At 39.5% G+C, this 25,986-nt stretch overlaps 1 protein-coding gene across 1 annotated transcript; it reads right to left on the bottom strand.

The window, feature by feature from the left end:
- Nucleotides 1-4,604: 4,604 nt before the first annotated feature.
- On the bottom strand, nt 4,605-25,950 carry PSKH2 (protein serine kinase H2). The gene is made up of 3 exons (XM_032758464.2): nt 25,720-25,950; nt 20,273-20,939; nt 4,605-6,266 (listed from the first exon to the last, which is right to left on the bottom strand). Exons 1-3 carry the CDS (start codon nt 25,902-25,904, stop codon nt 5,961-5,963), a joined length of 1,158 nt encoding a protein of 385 aa, XP_032614355.1. The 5' UTR covers nt 25,905-25,950; the 3' UTR covers nt 4,605-5,960.
- Between the last annotated feature and the right edge of the window lie 36 nt (nt 25,951-25,986).

A 25,986-nucleotide genomic window follows, 5' to 3' on the forward strand; every position in this document is an offset into this window, starting at 1 on the left:
TGAAATTCATATTAACTCATGTTTAAGGTTTTAGAACCTCCCTCTGTGAATTTAACTCTTGTTAAAAATGACTTTTTAAAGTAAAGCTTCTAATGGGCAGGTGTGGAGGCTCACATCTGTAATCCTAGGACCTTGGGAGGCCGAGGTGGGAGGATTGCTTGAGGCCAAGAGTTCAAGACCAACCTACCATTATAGTAAGACCTCATCTCAAAAAATAAATAAGTAAAATTTAAAATAAATAAATAAAGCATCTGTAGTAAAAGTTTAAAAAAAATCCCAAGCACAAGTCAATCATTATTTGTCATATTAAATGGAAAGTGTTTGTACATTAGCCTAAAGATTTTAACTTTCCAGAATTCTATACACGCTTCGCCATCACATATTTATATGTAGCTAATAGACAATGGTATAATATACAATAGTATGAAAAGGTGACTACAACTCATGTGAGCATGATTTCTGATATACAGGTTATGTTAAACATTATAGAACCCTTCAAAACTAGTCATTAACATTCTGTATATGTCATTGAAGTAGATCTTTTAAACAAACATTTTTAAAATACGGCAAGCAAAGCTGTCTTCCTCGGCACTGCCTATGGAGATGGCAGCCATCTTCTCCCTGGCATCATGGCCGTTCTTAGGTCCCTCATGAAGCCCAAGATTATCAAAAAGAGGACCAAGAAGTTCATCCAGCACCAGTCAGACGAACATGTCAAAATTAAGCGTAACTGATGGGAAACCCAGAGGTATTGACAACATGGTTCGTAGAAAGTTCAAGGGCCAGATCTTGATGCCCAACACTGGTTATGGGTGCAACAGAAGAACACAAAGCACATGCTGCCGATGGCTTCCGGAAGTTCCTGGTCCACAATGCCAAGGAGCTGGAAGTGCTGCTGATGTGCAACAAATCTTACTTTGCTGAGATCACTCACAATGTTTCCTTCCAGAACCGCAAAGCCACATGGAAAGGGCCACCCAGCTGACCATCAGAGTCACCAACCACAATGCCAGGTTGTGCAGCAAAGAAAATGAACAGACAGCTCGTGTGCACGTTTAGTGTTTCAATAAAACCACCATAAAAAACTGAAAAATAAAATATGGCAGGCAAAGATGACAATGAGCTATCACACAGCTTCCAGGAAACAGAAAAAGAGTGAGAGAATATACTAAGTAAGAGCGCTCAGAAGAAATAATAAGACAGAAGCTAAATGAGTATTACATAGCAATGAAAGAAGTTTACATTATCGTTCAGGAGACACTTGTTTTTTCTATTAGGAAATAAGTAAACGTGATTCCACAAAAGTAATAAGAAAAATGAAACATGGCTGGGCATGGTGGCTCGTGCCTGAAATCCCAGCACTTTTGGAGGCCAAGGCAGGCAGATCACTTGAGGCCAGGAGTTTCAGACTAGCCTGGGCAATATGGGGAAATTCTGTCTCTACTGAAAATACAAAAATTAGCCAGGCATAGTGACACGTATCTGTGGTTCCAGCTACTCTGGAGGCTGAGGTGGAAGGATCACGTGAGCCCAGATGGTTGAGACTGCAGTGAGCTGAGATCATGCCACTGCACACCAGCCTGGGCAACAGGACTAAAACCTTGTATCACAAAAAAAAAAAAAAGAAAAAAGAAAAAAAAGAAAAGAAAAGGTGAGGTTTAATGTGTTTATTATAAAATAATCTAAGTGCTCTTTTCACTCTATTGATATTAACCTGGTCAAATAAAGAAAAGAATATCCACATTTAGAAATTGATTTGCAATACCTAATTTCACCAGAGGATGGTAGAATAGGGTCAAAATAGATGAAAAAGTGCTAGTTTATCCATTTTTCTCCCAGGAGTTCACAATAAAGCGGAATGATATGTCTAATTTGTAGGACTGTCAAAATCTATTTATTCAAAAGTAGAATTTAGAAAGGTAAGTTGATTGGTTGGTTGGTTAATTTGCTTGTTGGTCTGTTTTGTTTGCAGTAGGAAAAGGGAGTAGGGAGAATTCCATTCTGGGGAATAAACTGACATAGAAGTTCCTTGTCACACCAAATCAAGATAACAGGAAACTAAGCTTCTGAGAGAACCATGAGCTTATTAGAGAAACAGTTAAAAAACAAACTGAGTTGATTTATAAGAACTTTACAAAAGCTGGAGAGAAGAGAACTAATTACCCAACTGCAACCTTCCATTCAAAAGCCTTTAAGGTTGGGAGGATTCTTAGCGAGGGCCCAGGGGTACTCAGCAGGAGAGAGAAGGATTTTTTTTCTACGAATGAAAATTCCCAGTGTACATCCCGCTAGGCATCTTGTCTCCCTTATCATGCCTTTTCCTTTCCCGTCTCATTCATCCTTCTACACAGAGGCGAGTGATTTAGAAGATCTTCAAAGGGAACTCTGGCTGCTGAGCAGAGAAAAGGGGATACAGAGACCAGTCGAAAGTTCATTTTCAAACACTAACTGAGTGCCTGCTATATGCGGGCTACCAGATCCCAGGGTTTCAAAGATAAATAAGACCTGGTCCTTGCTCTTGAGAACCTAAAAACGTAGGAGTCAAGAGGCACTGCCTACCTCTCAATCCTCCCATCCTGTAGGCTGTCTCACTAATGGTCCCCCAGTCACCATGTACACAAGCACTCTGACCTTGAGAAATCTTTGACTCAGTGTTAAGCCCCTCCTCAAAGGCTCTGACACCTAATTGTTTCCCTCTATCTGGGTTCTTGAGCCTGGGTTGCCTGGAGCATGTGTCTGAGATTCTTCTGATCTCATCTTCTGCAGACAGCCTCCCCAAATTACAAACTCCCTGCCTTTGCTGATCTCTGAGGCTTGACTGTCTTCCTAGCCGAGCCCCACTTCTCCTAGACCTCATGCGTTGCCCTGCATTTAATATCCTTTGTTGTCCCAGCAATAACCTCGTCCTGCCCTTGGACTTGAGGAGCCCCCCTGCTGGGGTGGCTCATTAGGGCCGGTGAGGGTAGAAAAGCACCTCAAGGCAACCTACACAGGCAAAGGCGAAAGTCAATTATCCATGGAAACTACAAATATTTACACCATAACTCAGCATAATATTGTATGGCATTGTTTCTTTGTGGCAGCATAGACAAAATCTAAGTCATCAGAACCTGTCTTTGCATTCTCAATTCTTGGAAATGATCCAACAAAGAGATTAAGGGAAAAGTTCTGAGTTTCTGATTCCAAATCTGCTATTTACCTACTGATGACCTTGGATAAGTTACTTCACATCTGTGAGCCTCAGTTTCCTCAGATAGAAACCAAACTAAGAATAATACCCTGTAGCTTTGTTGTGAGGAGCAAATGAAATAATGTGTGTTAAAGTTAGCATAGTACTTGGCACAGAGTAAGTTTTCAATAAATATTAGGATAAAATGACCACGGCAGCATGTGAAAGCGACTTCCTGATCACTTAAGGAATCTGAAAGTATTAGCATTAGAAATTTTGATTGCTTTTTTTGCATTCTAAAAACTTCAGGGGGGCAAATATATGAAATATTCAATTAAAAAGAACTAGTTTTCACATCTCATTAGTCAATCCCCAGTTTCTATCGGGGTGCTTATTCAAGCTTCTCCCTTTCAGATTGTTTCCCTTTTGCCACTTGCATTTTTAATTGCATTTTCTTTTTACTATAGACTTAAAAGAAATACATCAATTTTTTTGTTTCTTTCTTTGAGACAGGATCTCACTCTGTCACCCAGGCTGGAGTGCAGTGGCATGATCTCTGCTCACGGCAACCTTGACCTCCCAGGATCAAGTGATTCTCATGCCTCAGTTTCCTGAGTAGCTGGGATTACAGTTGTGTTCCACCACGTCCAGCTAATTTTTGTATTTTTAGTAGAGATGAGGTCTTGCCGTGTTGGCCAGGCTGGTCTCGAACTCTTGGCCTCAAGTGATCCACCTGCCTCAGCCTCCCAAAGTGCCGGTATTACAGGGGTTAGCCATTGCACTCAGCTGAAATACATCAATTTTTTTAAAGTTAAGGTAGAAATAGGTGTAAAATGAAAAGTAAACCTTTCCCTCCCACCCCAGACTTATTCTTTTTTTTCTCCAGAAATAATCACTGTCTCCTTTATCAAATTCTTAGCAATCTTTCAAGCTTCTGAACATATTTTTTCACACAAAGGAGATCACACTATAATACTCCTGTGCTTTTTGCTTTTTCCTTTAACACAATAACATGTTATATAACAAAACTTACAGATCTACCGCATTATTTTTAACGGCTACATAGTAGACCTTTGCTTAAATGTGACATGCTTTAAGGCATTCTCCTACTGATGGCGTTTATTTATGACTCTTGTTAATATAATAACAATGTTTTATACCTTATGCACAATGTTTTATACACACTTTGGCAAGAATATGTGTAGGACAAATTGCTACCAATGATACAATTAGATCAAAGGTCCATGCATTTTTAATGTGAGTAGATATTACTACGAAACTGTCCCCCAAGGCCATGAGATGGCACCAAATTGCACTCCTCTCTCTCTGCAGGGCATGAGAGTATCTGCTTGCCTGCAACCTTCCACCATATGTAGTATCCAAGTTTTAAATTGTTTTGATGTAATGGGTAAAAAAAAATTCTTTGCCTTTTAAATTTTCATTTTCTTTGTCATTTTAGTTTTCATTTTGTAAATTACAAATGAAACTAAGCATTTTTTTCATGTACTCATTAGCCATCTATATGTTTATAAACCACCTGGCAAAATATTTGCCCATTTTTCTATTATTTATCTAATGAATTTGTAAATGTCTTTCTATATTAAAGGAATTAATCCAGGACTGTCATATATCGTGTGATACAGCATTACAACTTAAAAAGAAAATAGTTGTGTCACTAATTACATATTCATATCTATATATCAGATATATAGCTGTTCCATCTATATAGCCTAAAAGAGAAAAATAAAATGAAAAAATTGAGACTGATTTTAAACTTACAGTAAGTGTCATTCTAACATTTTATTATTTTACTGAATAAAATAAGCAATATCAACTAGTTAATCATTTATTTACTATGTTTACCCACACATATGAGTGACTCCCAGATATGATTAAGAATATTTCAATCTTTATATCATTTTATAAAAATTTACTGTATAAGAGATCAGGCCATACGCGACTTGCCTAGAGAACTAAGTTTTGAAACCTACCTCTTTATTGCATTACCTATAATTGTTTCATGGTGAATGTTTAAAGTCATCAAGGTATTTGATTAAATAATTCTAGAAGAAACCAGTACATACTAAAAAGAGTTGACAGTAGTGATAAGAAGCAAGATGATCATATATTTTTTTCTAAACCCTGGTGGTTGATGAATGCTAACACTAGAAAAAAAATCACTATTTTATGATTCTTAAAAATCTCCATTTTTCCCTTGAATAATGCCCCAATTAGACTAAAAGTTTCTGATATATTGAAATTATATCTTATAGTTCTTTATAGGCCCCATAATTAATAATTTTTCATAAATATTTGCAGACTAAATATGAAATTAACAGACATTTATAACTACTTTGAGGGTTACCTAGTTAACACTGTATACTGGGGTTTAAATAAAAATCAGTAATTTCAGGATAAATACATATATTCCCCATATCTAACTATTCCTGCTATGTCTCTCGTTCACCATGCCTTCACATATACATCCCTTATTTCTATAGTATTGTATTTTATTTAATCCATTACATACTTTAAAGATTTTCTTATCTATGTATTGTTTCCAGTTATCTAAACATAGCTAGTATTTACTAAACTATTAATCATTTGCAGCAGTATATTTTGGGAAAATGAATACAGGTATAGGAAAAATTATAGAACAAGAAAATGTTAAAAGTCAAGATCAATAGTATCCAACAATACCATGGAGTCCCATGTCCTTGGAGCTTGAGGGTGCCCTAATCATGATGAAATGGTCCTAAAATAGGCAAAAATGGTTTTAGAGGTCATCTGCTTACAAAAGTGCAGACAGTGGCGATTCTGCTATCCTTAAGTTTCTCTTGCTCCACATATGCCTGGATTTGTGAGAATAATGTGACTTAGAAGACTGTGCAGATCCAGGACTCTGGGAGTGGGGAGAGGCCCTCCGCATGAGGTTTCGGGAAATGGCCCTCTGGAGATTCTTCATGGAAGACCCTGCAGCCATGGTGATCACCCAGGGATGGTCCAGGGCCTGGCCAGCTGACATGCGATGACCAGCCTCCAAAATCAGTAATTTGTCTATAAAGTCCTTTGCCAAGTGGGAAATGCTTGGCCAAGGCTGAGAATAAAAATAAATAAGTTAGAATAAAATGAATAAAATAGAAACATACACAAACACACAGAATCCTATTCTTAATTACATAGATTAATGCCAATCAAATCCGAAAAACTGTTTCAAATAAGCAGTTTTAATACTCTGTCATTACATATATAGAGGATCTAAACCACTTTTGAGGGAGGAAAAGAAAAAACTTTCACAGAAGAAAAAGACAAACACAAACACAGAAATTCTCTTCCAAACTCTTTGTCCAATGAGTGAGAAAACCTTCTCAGAAATCTGTCCATTGTGCTGTTGTTATCAATACGAGTTCCCATACTGCATTTACAGGAGCTGGACAAGGCAAAGCAGCTGTCTTTTATGAACTATGTCAACATCAGGTCAGTGTTTGCAACATTGTCGTCATCTCACAGAATTCCTGTGACTTCAAGAATGAGAAGGAGTAGAAGGGGAAAGTGGAATGGATTGAGAAATCAACTTTTCTCTTCCTTTGAAAGCTTACTCTGAGCCAGGCACAGTGGCTCACGTTTGTAATCCCAGCACTTTGGGAGGTTAAGGAAGAAGGATAGTTTGAGTCCAGGAGTTTGAAACCAGCCTGGGCAACAGAGCAAGACCCCATCTCTACAAAAAATGTAAAAATTAGCCAGGCACAGTGGCACATGTCTGTAATCCCAACTACTCAGGAAGCTGAGGTGGGAGGATTCCTTCAGCCCAGGCATTCAAGGCTGCAGTGAGCTATGATGGCACCACCACACTCCAGCCTGGGTGACAGAGTGAGACCCTGTCTCTAAAAAGAAAGAAAGAGGAGAGAGAGAGAGAGAGAAGAGGGGAGGGGAGAGGCAGAGAGAGAGAGAGAGAGAGAGAAAGAAAGAAAGAAAGAAAGAAAGAAAGAAAGAAAGAAAGAAAGAAAGAAAGAAAGAAAGAAAAAGGAAGAAAGGAAGAGAGAGAGAAAGAGGAAGAAAGAAAGAAAGAAAGAGAAAGGAAGAAAGGAAAAGAGAAAGAGAGAAAGAGAAAGAAAGAAAGAAAGAAAAGAAAAAGAAAGAAAAAGAAAGGAAGAAAGGAAGAAAGAGAGAAAGAGGAAGAAAGAAAGAAAAAGAAGAAAGGAAGAGAGAAAGAGGAAGAAAGAAGAAAGAAAGAAAGAAAGAAAGAAAGAAAGAAAGAAAGAAAGAAAGAAAGAAAGAAAAGAAAGAAAGAAAGAAAGGGAAAGAAGGGAGGGAGGGAGGGAAGGAAGGAAGGAAGGAAGGAAGGAAGGAAGGAAGGAAGGAAGGAAGGAAGGAAGGAAGGAAGGAAGGAAGGAAAGGAAAGGAAGGAAGGAAGTGAAGTGCACTTCCTCAAACACACTGGGCCCTCACTGTTCCCAATCAGCTGGGAACAAATAGATTCAACATGCAACAAATAGATTCAAATAGATTTGACTACAAATAGATCCAACATGTAACAGCTATGACACAGTACAATATGCACAGCTAAGTAGTTCCTATTTCAGGGATTTACTGTGGCAGTGTTTACAGCAATTGCACATACTTTAAGTACAATAGCAGCACTTCATAGTGGCATTTGTGAGCATGGGGTTAAGAAGGCTGTTCTTTATACTCTAATTTACTTTCTGCATTATCTGCTGAGAAAGAAAAGAAACATTTAATCTGAGGAATGCAAGCCCCTTTAAATTATCAGGCCAAGAGAGGCACTGAAATATAACAGACTTCACTTCTCATTCTCCTCTTGTGCTAAATTATTACCTCTTGAAGCCACTTGCTATGTGGGCTCTACACTATCTAACACCAAGTAGGCATAAAGTGCCATAGGTTGGACACCATCACTCATACCCTACAGTTCCACAATATAGCCAATCACTAATCAATGTTATTTCTGTAAACCAGTGTTAATTCCTCTCAAACAACTTTGTATCAGCCCAGACCTAAGAGCACACGCCCCACAGAAGTTAGGATGTTTTCCAGAGCAGATGTCCCTACTTTGGCCTGATCAGACAAGCTCTTAAAAACTATATTTTGTGCCTCAGCCTCATCCTTTAGGTTGACTCTACCAACACATACCACATACCTGGAAAACACTACAGTTTAGTATCCTTTGTCCTCTACAAAAGAGAAACATTGAGAAAATTGCCCATACGTTTGCTGTATCTCAAACACAATTTCTAGTTGATGTGTGTCTTTAAAACATGGTATTTCCAAGGAAAGATAAGGGAATCCTTCCATGTATTGTCTTTGCCCTTGTGTAAGGATAAATCAGAGTCCATACGTAGACATCACACTCTCCAATCTCTTAGCACCCTATTAACTCTATGTTTTGTTTTTTGTTGTTTTGTTTTGTTTTGTTTTAGAGATGGGGTCTTGTTATATTGCCCAGGCTGGACTTGAACTCCTGGTCTCAAGCCATCCTGCTGCCTCAGTTTCCCAAGTAACTGTGACTGCAGACCCACTCCCACCCCCACCCATGCCAACTTAACTCAGAATTTGTTTGTTTGTTTGTTTTTGAGATGGTGTCTCACTGTGTTGCATGATCTTGGCTCACTGCAACCTCCGCCTCCCGGGTTCAGGCGATTCTCGTGCCTCACTCTCCCAAGTAGCTGGGATTACAGGCACGTGCCACCAAGCCCAGCTAATTTTTGTATTTTTGTAGAAACAGGGTTTCACCACGTTAGCCAAGCTGGTCTCAAACTCCTAACCTCAGGTGATCCGCCTGCCTCTGCCGCCCAAAGTGTTGGGATTACAGGCGTGAACCACTGCCCCCAGCCTTAATCCAGAATTTGAATAATAAGAAACCAGTAAAAGAACTCTTCTTTTTTTTCCTTCAGTGTATTTAGGTAAATGAGACATGAGAAATATTTATCCCAGAAATAAAAGTCATAAAATAAATGAGCATATCTGACAAATACTCAAACACAGGAAAAATAAAATATAAACTCTGCAAGTCTAGAAAATGCACATCAGTGGCTGACACTCACAATGCCATGCCCTCTGGTTCTGGCTAGACATCTATTTGGCCCTGAATCCAGACACATCTATCTGAGCTCAAGGCTATTTAAATGAAGGTTAAATTAGTTGGCTCCTCTGGAACATTTTAAGACAAGCAACTGAATCTTTCTGAAAGAATATAAAATACGTGCAGCAAGGTTTATGGAGAGCTTATTAAGATGACCCCAAATGACTGTATGTTTAAAATGCAGTTGCAGAAAATAAAGTAACTGGAAAAAAACTTCTTCAGCCAGAGCTTATTATTCAAGCATGAGTTATAAACTGCAGAATTCCTGAGCCATAAAGAACAACTGGAGAGTATCTAGGAGTCAATTTATGGAGAGCTTGTAGAAACAGGGTTTCACCACGTTAGCCAGGCTGGTCTCAAACTCCTAACCTCAGGTGATCTGCCTGCCTCGGCCACCCAAAGTGTTGGGATTACAGGCGTGAACCACTGCCTGTTCAAGCTTCTCTTTATCTAGTGGTCACACACCACTTTGTGTACTATAGATCCCCTATCTCTCCTCCTCACCATGAGCCCCAGGAATCCCATGGAGATTGGTGGTGCCTCTTCAAGGAGACAAGAATCATATATTCAAGATTAATATATTCATTCTCTTCTTTTTTATGAACCCCAATTAGTGGGGCTAATTTAATATCTTGTGCAAAAGATTGGTAAATATACAAAAGCTAACTAGGTAATTGGTTTAAAGAATGACTAATATTCCTACAACTAGTCAACACTTTAATATTTCTCAGTTCCTTTGCATAAATGCCCACAAAAAAATCATTATAAAAATAATTATTAAGACCAGGAGTGGTGGCTCATGCCTGCAATCCCATCATTTTGGGAGGCCGAGGCAGGAAGATCACTTGAGCCCAAGAGTTCAAGACCAGCCTGGGTAACATAGTGAGACACTGTCTCTACAAAAATACAAAAATTAGCTTAGTGTGGTGACACGCACCTGTAGTCCCAGCTTCTCTGGAGGCTGAGGTGGCAGAGTTGCTTAAGCCTAGGAGGTTTGAGGCTGCAGTGAACTGTGATCATACCACAGTAACCAGCCTGGGTGACAGAGCAAGACCCTGTCTCAAAATACAAAGAAACAAAAATTATTAAAAAGCTACACACTACACACACATACACACACACAACATAGACCCAGTCCCTAAAATTCTAGATGAAAACCTTTGAATTTAAGATTGTAATTAATGTTACAATTTGCTAAATATAGAGCTCTTGAAGTATAGGACAATTATTGGTGGATTTAATTAAATAATTTTTTAAAAGCTACAAATATCTATTTTTAAAAATAAATAAGCTATCATTCAATTCCTTGCACTAGAAATACTCATTGTCACATTTATCTCCACAAAAATCATAAGTTTTATTAAAAATTTCTACTCGTGACAACCTTCTGATGAATTTTCCTTCCTTCTTTGAACATTAGTGTATGGTCTTGGTAGAATTTAACACAATTTTGCAAATAAATTTTATGTAAATATGCCCCAAACTGATTACTCTCCATGACTTTGTTAGTAGTAGACATGGCAAAAATTATTCTTCCACATCTCAGGAAGCAGAAGATTCCATACATCATTTTTGTTATAGATATTTAATATTTTTATTTCTTTATTTCTCAATCTACAAATCAGATTTTAAATGCTTTATCTTGCCAAAAACGAAACTGCAGAAAGACAAAGCATTGACTAATTATGTCAGAATGCTCTGTCTGCTGGGGCATTTGTAAATTCTGGGAAGAGTGAACACATATTCACAAGTCACAGGTGCCATTTAATTTTAAAATGGAAAGTTAATTAATCTTACACTAGGCTCATAAAGAGGATATTTTTGTGTGTGATGGGGTTCTGCTTCAAGAGAAGGAATGCTTCCATTTCTTTACTCATAAGGAAAACTCTAAATTTAAGTAAAATTGGGTACAGTTGAAGTTTTTTGAGCACCTACTATTTTTCAAAGTACCAGAAGTTAACAAGAGGAGTGTTCCATTTTCTCCAAAGAAAAAACAATGTAAGAGTGACCAAAATAAACGGGTTGGCCTTTGTACCCCAAATCAACAGATGACTCATTCTTCTATGCATAATATACATTTATTATTCATAACTAGTGCTTATAGTATAAACATATGGAATAATGTATGTATTATTTATAACTACTTCTTGCAGTATAAACCTATTAAAGTATAATATAAACATAGTATTAATATTAAGTCAGTTTCTGGAAACTTTACTCAAATAGTTCCTTTCCTCTCAACTCTGTGAATTCCACTGATGATATCAAGGTCAAGATACAACCTAATCAAGGAAGCAGATAGCATAGCTACTGTTATACCCTAATCACTAATGCAAGGTGACATCTACACAGTCAAAACAAAACACATCACCATCATTTCCCTTCCTAGAAACACTTATTGTGTATGATTGAGTTTAAGAGATGAAGGTTTATATCCATTCAGTTTAAGGCAAGTCAGAGAAGAGATGAAGAAAGTGATAGAGCAGAAAATGAAGTTACTTTTGTAAGATTTAAAACCACTAAAATTATTTTCTATAAAGTAACTTTTAAAGTAAAAATATCATTAAAAATCATTAAGCACCACATTTTTTGGTGAGCATAAGTACTTAGGAACTAAACCGTAGGAATGGGAACCAAATTAGAGGAATTAAGGCTTAGCAGACTTATCTGAAATATGGTACAATATTTATTCCAAGAATTCTAGTCATGATGGAAAGAGAATTAATGTACTGAATGTTCTGCTTTTCTTTCCTGTTTTCCTACTTAATAACCTGAATGGAGAACAAGAGAATAAGAGAATTTAGTGGAGAGAAAGAGACAGAGCAAAATTGGGATCATGGCTGGTGAAGATGAGCATAATCAATCAGACATGTTACTTCTAAAAGAGAATATCAGCAAAAGTTTTTCTTAACAGTGTGAGAATCATAGGTGAGCCTAAGTAGATAGGGACCATTTTCTATTAATATCCATGTGGGATTTTAAAATATATATACATACATATATATACATATATATACACACACATATGTGTGTGTGTGTGTGTGTGTATGTTTTTAGGCTAGGCACTGTGGTTCATATCTGTAATCTCTGCAACTCAGGAGGCCAAGGTAGAAGGATCACTTGAGACCAAGAGTTCAAGACCAGCCTGGGCAACATAACAAGACCCTATCTCTACAAAAGATTTTTCTTAAAAAATGAGCTGTGCATGGCACATACCTGTAGTTCCAGCTACTCATAAAGCAGAGGTGAGAAGATTGCTTGAGCCCAGGGAGTTTGGGGCTGCACTGAGCTATTATCACACCACTGCACTCCAGCCTGCTGGGTGACAGAGTGAGACCTTGTCTCTCAAAATAGAAAAAAATGTTTTTAATATCAGTGTCTGTCCTCATCAGCTAGCTAATATGGTTATAAGACTCCTTTTTAAAAATCAATGTATTGCTCACCAAAAAAAGATGACTGTGATACAGTGGAATATAATTAGACGAGAATATATGATTCACAACTCATTGATGAGAATTCTTGTAATTTATCATTAATATTAAAATTCTAACACCAACCTTTCTTCGCTATTCCATGTAAAAGATTTAAAAGGTGCACTTGATAAATGAAGTTTATACTGCAGAAAAAAAGCCATAAAACTAATAACTTACTTACGCAAAATTCAAACTTTCAGTCCTAGTCTCCCAAGTTAATAGTAATTACCAAGAACAAAAATAATGAACATACACATAGCACTAACTCTGTATACACTAGCATATGAAAATAGTCTCAGCACCTAAATCTATTAGCTTATTTGATCTTCACAACAACCCTGTTAGGTAGGTACCACCATGATTACTGTTTCACAAATGCAGAAACTGAGATACAGAAAAAAACTTTTAAATGTCCCAAGTTACACAGCAAATTGCAGAGCTGGTAATGGAATCCAGTCACTCTTGTTCCAGATAGTGGGATTTTTTTTTTTTTTTTGGTTTGTTTGTTGTTGTTGTTGTTTAGAGAGAAGGTCTCACTCTGTTACCCAGAAGACTAGAGTGCAGTGGTGTGATCATAGCTCGCTGCAGCTGTGATCCTCTTGCCTCAGCCTCTCAAGTGGCTAGGACTATAGGCACATGCCACCATGCCCACCTAATTTTAAAAAAATGTTTTTTGTAGAGATGGGGTCTTGTTATGTTGCCCAGGCTGGCCTTGAACTCTTGGGCTCAGGTGATCCTCCCACTTTAGCCTCCCAAATCATTGGGATTATAAATATGAGCCACCATGCCTGGTCCAGATCGTGTTCTTAATTATTATATTATACAGTTTTTCAAAATACTTATATCAATATGCACGCATGTATACACACACACACACACGAATGCAGGCATCTGAGCTCTAAAGGTTTTTTTTGTTTGTTTGTTTGTTTTCGTTTGTTTTTGTTTTTGTTTTTTTGAGACAGAGTCTTACTCTGTCACCAGGCTGGAGTGCAGTGGCTGAAGTACAGTGGCGCTATCTCGGCTCACCGCAACCTCCGCCTCCCGGGTTCAAGCGATTCTCCTGCCTCAGCTTCCTCAGTAGCTAGGACTACAGGCACGCACCACCACACCCAGCTAATTTTTGTATTTTTAGTAGAGACGGGGTTTCACCATGTTGGCCAGGATGGTCTCGATCTCTTGACCTCATCATCTGCTCGCCTCGCCTCGGCCTCCCAAAGTGCTCAGATTACAGGCATGAGCCACCGCTCCTGGCCTAAAGTTTTTACATTTTACTAGTCCATGTATTCCCTTATGTGCTTTTGCATATATTCTGTCTATTTGGAATCTTCTTCCTTCCAGAAACGCCTACCCTTCCTGCAAGATAGCACAAATGTGGTCCTTTTCATGGACCCCGACCCAATTTTCCTAAGCAATGATAGATTTTCTTCCATTGCCCCTGTGAACTCTGAGGCTTTGTTCCCACTTATATTAAAGCACTTGTATTTGAAGAGATACATAATCATACTTGATCTCTCAGCCAAGACCACGAGGCGAGGCTCCGAAGAGCAGAGACACTGAGCTGAACAAAATTTCTGGCATGAGGAAGGCCTGACCAGAAGGAAGGGGTGAGGAACGCATAAAGATGCCTTCAAATGGTCTCCATGATGAGTCCTTTATTTAGTGTCTCACGCACGAGCTCTGCCACCATCCAAAAGCCATTGTGATGGCACCGGCAATCAAGCAGATAAATGAAGGGCTTCCTTGCACACTGGGGGGGAAATCTGTGCTCTCTTCCATCCCTTCTCCACCATCTGCTGTACCTGTCTACCCTGGCTGCTCCTCCAGCATTGCAGAAAGCAACTAGAAAAGGGAACTCCTACGCCTACCCTGCAAAACCCAGTGAATAGAGTAGATGTAGCCTTTCAGACCACCTACATATTCCAGAACGGATCTAATAAACTCAGCAACTGAGGATGTTAATTATCATCTACCTAACTGTAAGTCAGAAATTCTATGCTGTGTTCAAAACAGTTATATCTGAGATAGTTACTTATGCAGTTATAAATCAGAATCTTTTAATATTTTTCAAAAGCAATTTATTTGTAATTGAATGCATTCTCCATACTTATTCCTTTTAGATGTCTTATTGAATGCAGAGAGAAAATATGGTAGTATCTCTGCCTTTAAGGAGCTTATAATGTCTTAAAGCAGCAACCTATAGCAACCAGATTAAATTAGAACAAATGAAATTAATTATAATTCTAGACAGTATTTGGCAAAGGGAAAGAATGACAGAAGTGGAATGATCATTGAAGATTTCATGAAAAAGAATATATTTCACAACAAAATCCAAAAAATTAAACATTAATATTATGGCTAATTTTTACTTATATATGAGTGGAGCTAGAGTATGACTCTGTTAGATATTAGTGTAATATTTAGTATTATATTAAACACATCACTCCCCTTCACCATAAGAGGTATACCACATAAATCTCTGGAAGTTTTCATCCAATTTATTTTATTTTATTTTATTTATTTTTTTGAGACAGGGTCTCACTCTGTCACCCAGGCTGGAGTGCAGTGCTGCAATCTTAGCTCACTGCAACCTAGACCTCCCAGGCTCAAGCAATCTACCAACCTCAGCCTCCAGAATAACTGGGACTACAGGCACACATCACTATGTCTGGCTAATTTTTTGTATTTTTTGTAGGATAATGTTTTGCAATGTTGCTCAGACAGGTCTAGAACTTCTGAGCTCAAGCAATCCTCCTGCTTTGGCCTCCCAAAGTTTTGGGATTACCGGTGTGCACCACAATGCCCAACCTATTTAATTTGATTTTTATACCTGAATTCTGGGGAAAATAAGTGATTTATACAATGTGTCATATCTGGAATTTCAGTTATAGGCAAAAGAAAATCTTTTTGAAAAAATGCAAATTATTATTTTACAGTTCTGCAAATCAGAAGTCTAAAATGGGTCTTATGGGCTAACATCAAAGTGTCACCAGAGCTGTGTTCCTTCCAGAGGCTCTAGGGGAAAATGCATTCCTTGCTTTTTCCAGTTCCTAGAGACTGTCCTTATTCCTTGCCGCATGACCCCTCTCTCCATCTTCAAAGGCACATCACTTCAACCTGTTTCCATAGTCATATCTCTTCTCTCTCTAGCTTTGACCCTCTTGTCTCCCTACTATAAAGAAACTTGTGATCATATTGGGCCTCCCAGATTATCCAGAATAATCTCCCAATCTCAAGAGTTTTAACTTAATCACATCTGCAAATTCTCTTTTACCATATAAGGTAACAATCACAGATTCTGGGTATTAGGGCATGGACATCTTTGGTGGGCCATTATTCTGTCTACCACATCTATGCTTCCAGACTTGAAGATATGGGAAACCAAAATATATCCACCAAACTATACTTCTTTGGCATATTTTGAGATGGCTCTTTAGAGGGGCTGCAGACACCACAGTGGCTCTGAAAGCTGTCCTTTTGTGGAAAAGATTTGCATCTGTAGAGGAAATCTACATTAGCGAAGTAAACAGTGGATGCAAACAGGATTTCTCTGAGACCCGTTATCAGCCTTATCCTAAACTAGGAAAGATTAACTCATAGGAAATATCTGACAGTATTAAAGTTCCAACAGGGAAACTGTCACCACTGGATTCCATCTATTCTTTCCGAGAGCTGCTACCTGAGAGACTTCATCTGCATAACAAGACAGCCTTTGCTCACCATGCCTTTTCTCCCCTCCCCCTCCCATAACCTGTCTCCAAACTCCCAGTCTCTATTCCTTTCTGTACAGTACGAAAACTTCAGTCATTTGGCCCTTCTTTAAGTCTCATCTTTTGTGTGGCTCCTGTGCACAGAAATAAATTTATATACATTTTCTCCTGTTGATCTGCCTATTGTCAGTTTGACTTATAGATTCAAATTATATTCAGAAGGGGAAGGAAAATTCCCTTTACCCTACAATGGTCACCTGGTTTTAAATAAAATTGGTACAATTAGCAATTACTAGACTTGGCAACAGATGCTAAATATGTGGTAATGTGATGACAAATGAAAACATGATGATATACTTTTCTGAGCCTACCAATATATGATTCCTTGGTATTATGGACTGATTATTTTATTCTCTCAAAATTCTCTGTTGAGCCCTAACCCCCAGTGTGGCTATGTTTGGAGATGAGGCCTGTAGGGAAGTAATTAAGCCACCAAACCTGTGGTATTTTATTATGGCAGCCTGCACTGACTAAGACACTTGGTGATATCAAGAGAAATGTTAATATGCTGGACATGAGTGCCTGACAGACATGGGGAAGGAAATCAAGATAATATAAATCTAGTACTTTATTACAAGCAGTCACACTCCTCTGTGGTGTATATTGTCAGTACCCTGGGGCTACAGGCAGGCATTTCCTCAAGAAACAGAGGGTGGCTTTCACCTCCCACCATGGAGATGCTGTTAATGCTCCATCTAGACCCTGGGCCCCTCTTTCCTGTATGCATGCATGCACCCTCCTTTTGAAATGCTTTGCTTCTAAATCCCAGCCCCCTACTCTTTTTCAGCAGACTGCCCTGGGGCTCATGGAGTCACTCTGCCTTGACCTCAGAAGGCCTGAGAATTTACTACCATTACCAACCCCAGTGACCAACAGATAGGTGTGGTGTGAAAACCCTGCCCATTAGCCTCTGGACAATGCTGAGAAGTATTAATATCTCCCCTGCTGAATAAGGCCTACCCTCTGTGGCCTTGGCCTCTTTGCCTTCCTTGTCCTGCTCCCCTCACTCCCTTACCTGTCTCCCCAGGAGTCTATCCATAATAAATCACTTGCACATGAATCCTCTTCTCAGAGTTGCTTCTGGGGAAACTGACCTTAGGTACTCTTTGAATTAAACCTAACAAAAGGATTTTTTAACTGAAAATATTATATATTGTTTATTATTCTTTCACATTAAAAATAATTATAATACCTAGTCCAAATATGGCCCCAATGGACCACACCCCCATATCACACTCTGTGTAGTTCCCCCCAACATTGAATCATGGCTGGCGTAGGACTCAGTAACCAATAGAATGACGCAGACATGGAGCTGTGCTATTTTCAAGTTTAGCCTTGAAGAGGACTGGCAACTTCCATACCTCCCTTTTGGAATATCCCCTTCCCTCAGCTGTCATGTAAGAAATCTGGCTGCCCTGTTGGAGAAAGCACATGGAGAAACCCATGGAGGAAAAGAGAGCCAGAGATGCATAGAAAGAATGAGAGAGAAAGGCCTAGGAGTCCCAGTGATCTAGTTGAACCCAGATTCCAGCCATCCCCACCAAGACGCCAGACATTTGCATGGGGCCCTTGTGGATATTCCATCCCAGTCAAGCTCCAGATGACCGCAGTCCCATCCAACATCATGTGGCACAGAAGAGTCACAAGCTGAGCCTTATCAACCACAGGTTCATGAGTCATAAAAAAGTGATGATTGTTTTAAGCCACTAGGTTTGGGGATTGTTTGTTATGCAGTGGTAGATAACCAAAACAGAAATATATGTTCTTTGTAAACAAAACAAAAACAGAAATAGAAAGATATTCAAGCTATAAAGAAAATCAAAATGATCCAAATCACCATACCAGGAGAAAAGCCCTGGAAACATCCTATCGTATTTCCTCCTAGCCTTTTCCCATGCAAATATTTTCCCACATGAATGTGATCATAGTGTATACACAGTTTATATCCTACTTTTATTCCCCTTGGCAGTATATCGTGAAAATTTTCCAATGTCATTACAATTTTTAAATGTGCATGAATTGGGGACTATCATACTCTATCATATGGATGTTCAGTTATGTGTTCAAACATTCTCTCAGGACTCTTTTTAATTTTTTACTTTTGTAAATATAGCTTGGATTAGTACTCTTACAGTGAAACCTTTGCTACATCTGGGATTACTTAGATTCTTACAAATCAAATTATCAGATCAAAATACATAAATTTTTTAAAGTTCTTGATATGGTTTGGCTCTGTGTCCCCACCCAAATGTCATCTCATATTGTAATCCCTGTAGTCCCCGTGTGCCAGGAGGGGAACAAAGTGGAGGTGATTGGATCATGGGCAGTTTCCCCATGTTGTTCTCATGATAGTGAGCGAGTTCTCACGAGATCTGATGGTTTTATAAAGGGCTCTTTCCCCCTCTCTTCTGTCGCCATGTGAGAAGGTCCAAGCTTGCTTCCCCTTGGCCTTCTGCCATGCTCGTAAATTTCCTGAGGCCTCCCCAGCCATGCAGAACTGTGAGACAACTAAACCTTTTTTTAAATATAAATTACCCAGTCTTGGATATTTCTTTACAGTAGTGTGAAAATGGACTAAGACAGTTCTAGATTCATATTTTCAAACTACTTTCCAAGAAACCTATGACAATTTGTCCTCTACTAGTACTTAGTGAGAGGGCTAATCTCTCAGTAGTCTTCGCAGCCATGTGTAGAATTTAGTTGTTTTTTGTTTTATCTTTATGAATTTGAAAGACAATAAAAAAACATTTGTGTGTTCATTTGCATTTCTTTGGTCATTAGTGAGGCTGGACATTTTTCAGACTTTTAATAATCAATGGTATTGCATTGTCCGTGAATTTTTGCCATCCTTTCCTACTTCCTTGTGTAAATTTTAGTTCTCATTTATCAATTTGTATGAGTTTGTAAAAACATATACATGTACCATAAGGCGCTAAAGGTCTGTCAGAGTGTAGAAAACATTATATTTAAACTTGTTATTTAACTTTAATTTTGCTTAAAGATGTTGCTGTAGATATACATGTTACATTTTAAGTAGGCATAAGCAAATATCAATGTTGTTCTTCATGAGAAATTAGAAGTCAAATAAATTTGCTCATCTGCTGTACATGAAATGAATTTCCTATTTTGTCAGGCTTCCCACACACAAGCATTGGCAACTTTCCTTCCTTACCCAAAACAACAAAAAAGTTAACACATTCATGAACACTGGGAGTTTCAAGTTTAATCAGTGGATAAATATTTTACACAAGCTGTGAGGTTAAACATTTCGCTGAGAAAACACTTCATCACAAAAAGGGCTTGGATCATCAAGATTTAAGGCAGAAAAATCTCTCGCCAAACACCCAAGCGTCATGCTGGGTTTCTGTGAACACATTAGTCTAGTCAGCCAGCTCAGGCTCTGCACAGATTGGAGAAAAAAACTGCAGAGGAACTCATTTATCTACTTGATTGTCAGTGTCATGTGCTAACCACAGGCAGCTAGTAATGGAGGCCCTTGCTATCTTGAGTCAAATGGCTCTCAGTCAGGGGCAATTTTGCCCCACAGGGGACATTTAACAATGTCTGGAGACATTTGGGGGTCCCACAACTGGGGGAGGTGCGTTACTGGTATTTAGAGCAGAGGGCAGGGATGCTGCTAAACATCCTACAGCACACAGGACAACTGCAATAAAGAATCATCCAGTCTTAAATGTCGAAAGTAGCAAGGTGGAGAAAGCCCACTCTAAACCAACACAATAGAAATAAAATAATGCTCTCTTACCTCTCCTGTATAATTATATTTGCCTTTCAGAATCTTCCTGTAAAGCCTTGTCTGGCTTTCATCATCAAAAGGCAGGAATCCACTAAGTAAAGCATATGTGATCACACCAAGAGCCCACATGTCCACTGCACTGGTATAAGGCTTCCTTAGCAAAACCTCAGGAGCTATGTACTCTGGGGTCCCACAGAGGGTCTTCATTGTCCAGTCACCACTTTTGTTCCCGGAGTGTGCCAAACCAAAATCTGTAATTAAAATTTTCGACTCTGCACCTGGATGATAGTATAAGAGGTTTTCAGGCTTTAGGTTCCTGTGAGTTATTCGCAGCGCGTGTAAATACCTAATCCCATCAGCAACCATCCGGAGGATCCTGACGGCATCCCGCTCTGTAAAGGATCCCTGAGCAATGAGTCGATCAAAGAGCTCCCCTCCGGTAGCCAGCTCCATTACCATGTAAACTCGATCCTCAGCCTCAAAGATCTCCATGAGCTGGACAATGTAACGATGGCTAACCCGCCGCAGGACGCTCAGCTCAGACACGCACGCTTCTCTACCTTCTCTCTCTCTGGTTTCCATCACTTTTATTGCAAAAGGTTTCTTGGTGGTCTTCTGCTCCACCCTGACAACCCTGCTGAAACTGCCTGTCCCAATAAGAGCTTTGATGTCATATCTGTTGGGAAGAAAAACCAAACATGTTATCCCCAGAAGTGATGATTCTCAAAATTATTTAAGTCCATGCTTTATATCGTCTTTTCTATCCTTCTATTCCTCTCATCGGATTTATTTGCTTATTATTACTTGTGTTTATTATTTTTGAAAGGTGCCCCAAATCCTGTTTTGAAATGGAGGAAAATGATATAAAGGTAATCCGTTGGTAGAAAAACAATCTCAATACAATAACTACCATTTATTATACAGTTATTATATGCCAACAATTTTTAAAAATCTTATCCCTACTAAAATCCTGCTTGGTAATATAATAATATTCCCCTTTTTCAAATAAGGAAATCCAGACTTCAAAAGAAGTTAAATGAGTTATCAAGGCCACCCAGATTGTGGTTGGAATGGATGGGATTCAAATCCAGCCCTTTCAAACGCATTTCACAAAAAACGGTTTCAAGAAGGTTAAGACCCCCCTCTACCAATTTCTTTCCTTCCTCTAGCCCTTGTTTTTGTCATTCTTTAACAACAAACAAATCAGGTGGGGGAGAATAAAGCAGAAGCTTACTCCTGTTTATAATTTCTCAAAAAATCAGGAGGCAGAGAATAAACAGTATGTTTCTTTGGGTTGCTTGACTGTGAGCTCAGCCCCAGGCTCATCTTGTACACAGTAGCTGTTAACAAGGAAGAAGTAAATGCAGCTGTGCTATTACAAGAGCAGGTTTCAGCAGTCTGCTGGGAGTAGTGTCAGGGCCACCTTGCAGCCAGTAGCTTCTCACAGTCTCCCTCCATCCCCATTCCCGCACTTGGCATTTCTAGGCAGTAAAGAGAATTTTAACATGGAATGTATGTCATAATTTGTAAACCAATTATCCCACAAAAAGGCCAAGAACACATGTTTACCTATGTAACAAACCTGCACATCCTGCACATGTACCCCTGAACTTAAAAGTTGAAGAAAAAAAGGCTAGGATATCAGCTCAGATTTCAAATGCTAGGGATCTTAAGCTTTAATTATCTGTGTAAATGTCTATTAGAATTTAAGAATCTGGCCAGGCACGGTGGCTCATCGTGTAATCCCAGCACTTTGGGAGGCTGAGATGGGAAGACTGTTTAAGCCTAGGAGTTTGAGAGCAGCCTGAGCAAAAAAGTGAGACGCCTTCTCTATAACAAATTTAAAAATTAGCCAATCATGACACACGGCTGTAGCCCCAGCTACTCAGGGGACTGAAGCAGGAGGATCCCTTGAGCCCAGGAATTTGAGGTTACAGTGAGCTGTGATCAGACCACTGCACTCCAGCCTGGGTGACAGAGACCTCTTTCTCAAAAATTAAAAAAATAAAAAATAAAATGGAATCCTATCAAATTTAACCCTCTACCTCATACTAAGACATGTTGAGAAAATGCTAGACTTAAAATCATGATTGTATAGCTGGAAAGATTATTAAAGTTGGGTATTTAACCCAACTTCTTGTTTTACCGATGAGGAAATTTGAAGAACACATTAGCCAATTGGTTGTTTACGTTGTAGAGTCAGGATTAGAACACAGGTCTCCTTTCTTTTTTTTTTTTTTTTTTTGAGAAGGAGTCTTACTCTGTCACCCAGGCTGGAGTACAGTGGCATTATCTTGGCTCACTGCAACCTCTGCCTCCCGGGTTCAAGTGATTCCTCAGCCTCCTGAGTAGCTGAGATTACAGGTGTACACCACCATGTCCGGCTAATTTTTGTATTTTTTTTAGTAGAAACGGGATTTCACCATGTTTGTCAGGCTGGTCTCGGACTCCTGACCTGAAGTGATCTGCCCACCTCAGCCTCCCAAAGTGTTGGGATTACAGGTGTGAGCCACTGTGCCTGGACTTCATTTTAATAAAACCTCTCCTAGCTAAGGATGACAGAGAATGGAATGTACTCAGGGAGTACCCAGGGAGAAGGCACGTTTTTATATCACATATTCAATACCAAAGATTCTAATACTAAACGATGCTTTAAATAGTCTTACTTCTTTTATTGAGCTTATTTTTCCTGTAACTTTTTGTTTTTGCCTTCTTGTTTGTTCTTTATATTCCTGTATGTACTGAATAAAAATGACATTTGGCTGTACCAGATTACAGAAAACAGCTTTGTTCTCCACAGAGCATTTAATTTTCTGGCCAATTACCTTATCAAAACAGACAGCAATTTAGTCATCTTAAATAGATTCTTTCCCCTTTTCCCTTTCCAACTCTGCTTTTTTATTCACATGCATTCCCAGTGTGATTTTGAAGATAATCACAGGCATTTCAAATTCTATTGCTTTGCAGACCAACCAAGTTTTATATTACCTCTATTGTGGATGAACACACTTTGTAAATGCTAATTTATCGCTATGCCCTCAAAGCTGCCATCAAACTCATTTGTTCACAGAATTAATCATATCAAACAAACTACCATTTCTGAGAACTACACTCTTTTGCTCAAATAAAGGAAGCTTTATTCAGTACTGTTAAGGGGGCTTCACATTTCCAATATTTGAAAAAATGCTAGTAATTTGGCATTGGAGGAAACAGTACACTTTAAGCCAAGATTTAGAATGGTGGAAATAAATGCCTCAGATTGTTATTCAATTTGTCCCATAACAAATTCTTATAGCTACAGCCTTGCTCGTGAGTCCTCAACTGCCATGAATGGTGACCATGTCTATGATTTGCGTGGTTATACCTTGCAAAGTGCCTAGCACAGAAGAATAGCAATAAACACTGAACAAAAGAATCATTCACTGAATACATATTATTTCTGAATCATCATATATATTTTGAAAACATTAAGTAAAGATCACATCAAGTAGGGAAGAATGCCTTTATAAGGTCTTTTCATTTCCTTCACTTTTACTCCTCCGCTCTCTTAAAAGAGTAAACTCAAAGTCAGTTTAGTAGGTGGGGCAATTTTGTATCATCCCAGGGACTACATAAATTGGAACTATTACTTTAACCTCAGCTGTTGTGATATAAACTGGGAATTTTTGAACATAGATTAAAGATTTGAAACAAGGAAATAATAATAGTATCACAATCTGCTTGAGAGAAACAATTGTAATAAACTCCCAACAAGAAAGTAAATATACTCATATCTAAATTCTATCATCTCTTTTCTGCAAAAGTTGTAGATGGAATCACAACGGAGAAGGAAGATGACTGTGTTCTAGTCCCAATTCTACCATTAACTTGGACAAGTCACTTAACCTTTGGGGACTCAACTACTCATTGATTAAATATGAGTCTTGAGTTAAAGTCTCTGAAGCCCTTATAATGTTGAGATCCTCTGCTTCTGTGATGCCTTTACACTCTATGGGTCTGGGTCTACCCCGGGATTGGGAATTAGGAGGGTGGATGAAGACTAGACCAGACTAGCATCATCTCTCTGACTACAAATGACCAGAGATGCCATTTAACCAATTCAGTCTTGGCAAGACCCTGTACCTACTCAGATTCAGTTCAGTCATATTAGTGAGCCTTGTTCTTCTCTAAGCTTAGCAGCCACTGGACTAAACCTCCAGGAGTCATTGTACTAAAAGTTCTCAAGGAGGCCAGGAAATGGCTCTGCATAGATTCTGGACAGAGCACTGTGATGAAGTGAGCATGCAATTCTAGGACCAGCAGTGCCTTGGGAAGCCAGCTGAGCCACTCATTATTGTGTCCCCCGAAACACACAGAGGAGAAAGGGATTCTGTGATTTACTTGGTCAAAATGTCCAACATGTCCAACATGGTACATTCAGGAGGCCAACCAACCTGCAATCTTCTACATAGCAAGGGCTTTTTTGTACTTCACGAAGACAATAATCAGCATTGCACTAAGGTCTAATGAGGATTGGTGCCATGAACTGTGCAGCATAATTTACATGTATTACTTTAATTATGCTCGAAACAGTCTTATGAGATAGATACTCCCATTTTACAGAGCTAGAAACTAAGGAGGGAAAAAAGCTAAGGAATGTTCTACATGGTGTATGGTAGAAGATATGGGACTGGACCTCAAGTCTGGTTGTCTCAAAGGTGCATCTCTAGTTCACTCACTGTAATCCCAATTTTTAGAATTTAGTGGAAGATCCTTCACACACCTGGTCTGGCAGGACCCAGCCCCAGGATATTAGTGGCAAAGCCGTCTTCCACCACAGATGCTGGAGGTTGGCAGGCAGTCCTCTCACACCCGCACCCCCCACCTCCGAAGACAGGAATTCCTTCCCTTGTTTGCTGCTGCTCCTGCTCTCTTTTTCCCCATCCTCTGAACTCCCTGCTCAGAGATGTCAAAGAGAAATTGTACTGGGCACTTATGGAACACAGCAAGGAAGGCTTATCCCAGACTACTGCAATAGGGGTCAAGGCTTCTGCAACAGGGGAAAGAAAATGGACGCCTTTGAAACAAAAGGCAAGAAAGTTTTTAAGCGCTGGGGTAAGCTAGTGGAAAAGAATGGGAGAAGGTTAGGGAGAGGTGGTCAATGAGATCTGTGTTTGCTACTTGGCTCTTACGGAAGTTAGGCTCCTACCCTCCCACAGAGACTGGGAGACAGTGGCCCTAACTCTCTTGATGACTACATTTCAAAGGGATGGCTCCCAGCTGCTTGAAAAAGGCACTCTTGGGTTGTAGAAGATTTACATCTCAAAACGGCAGAGAAAGGGGGATATCAGTGGCCTATCATCCGAAAGAACCCTGTCCAAAATTGAGTCAAGCTGAAGGAAACCTTGAGGCGGTCTTGGCCAGGGGTTTTTCTTTGTCAGCCCAGTCCCAGGCCAGTTCCTCACGTGGCGCTTTACCTGGCAAGGACCCGGGGGTCGAACTTGGCTCGGAAGCGAGCCACCTGTATCCTCTGCGCCGCCTGGGCCGCCGCCTCGGGCCCGGGCCCCGCGCCTCCGACGCCGGCTTGACTTTGACCTTCGTGCTTGGCCCAGGCCAGCGCTGGCGGCCCCGGGACCACCTTCCTGCTGGCGCCGCACCCCATACCCGCAACACGCCCGCCGCTCACGGGACCTGGGGACTCGGGAAGCGGCCAGCCCTGTTCCTCCGCCCTTTATCAAAGAGCA

This window comes from Hylobates moloch, unplaced genomic scaffold (assembly GCF_009828535.3).
Source record: "Hylobates moloch isolate HMO894 unplaced genomic scaffold, HMol_V3 SCAFFOLD_9, whole genome shotgun sequence".
In the NCBI taxonomy this organism is placed as follows: Eukaryota; Metazoa; Chordata; class Mammalia; order Primates; family Hylobatidae; genus Hylobates; species Hylobates moloch.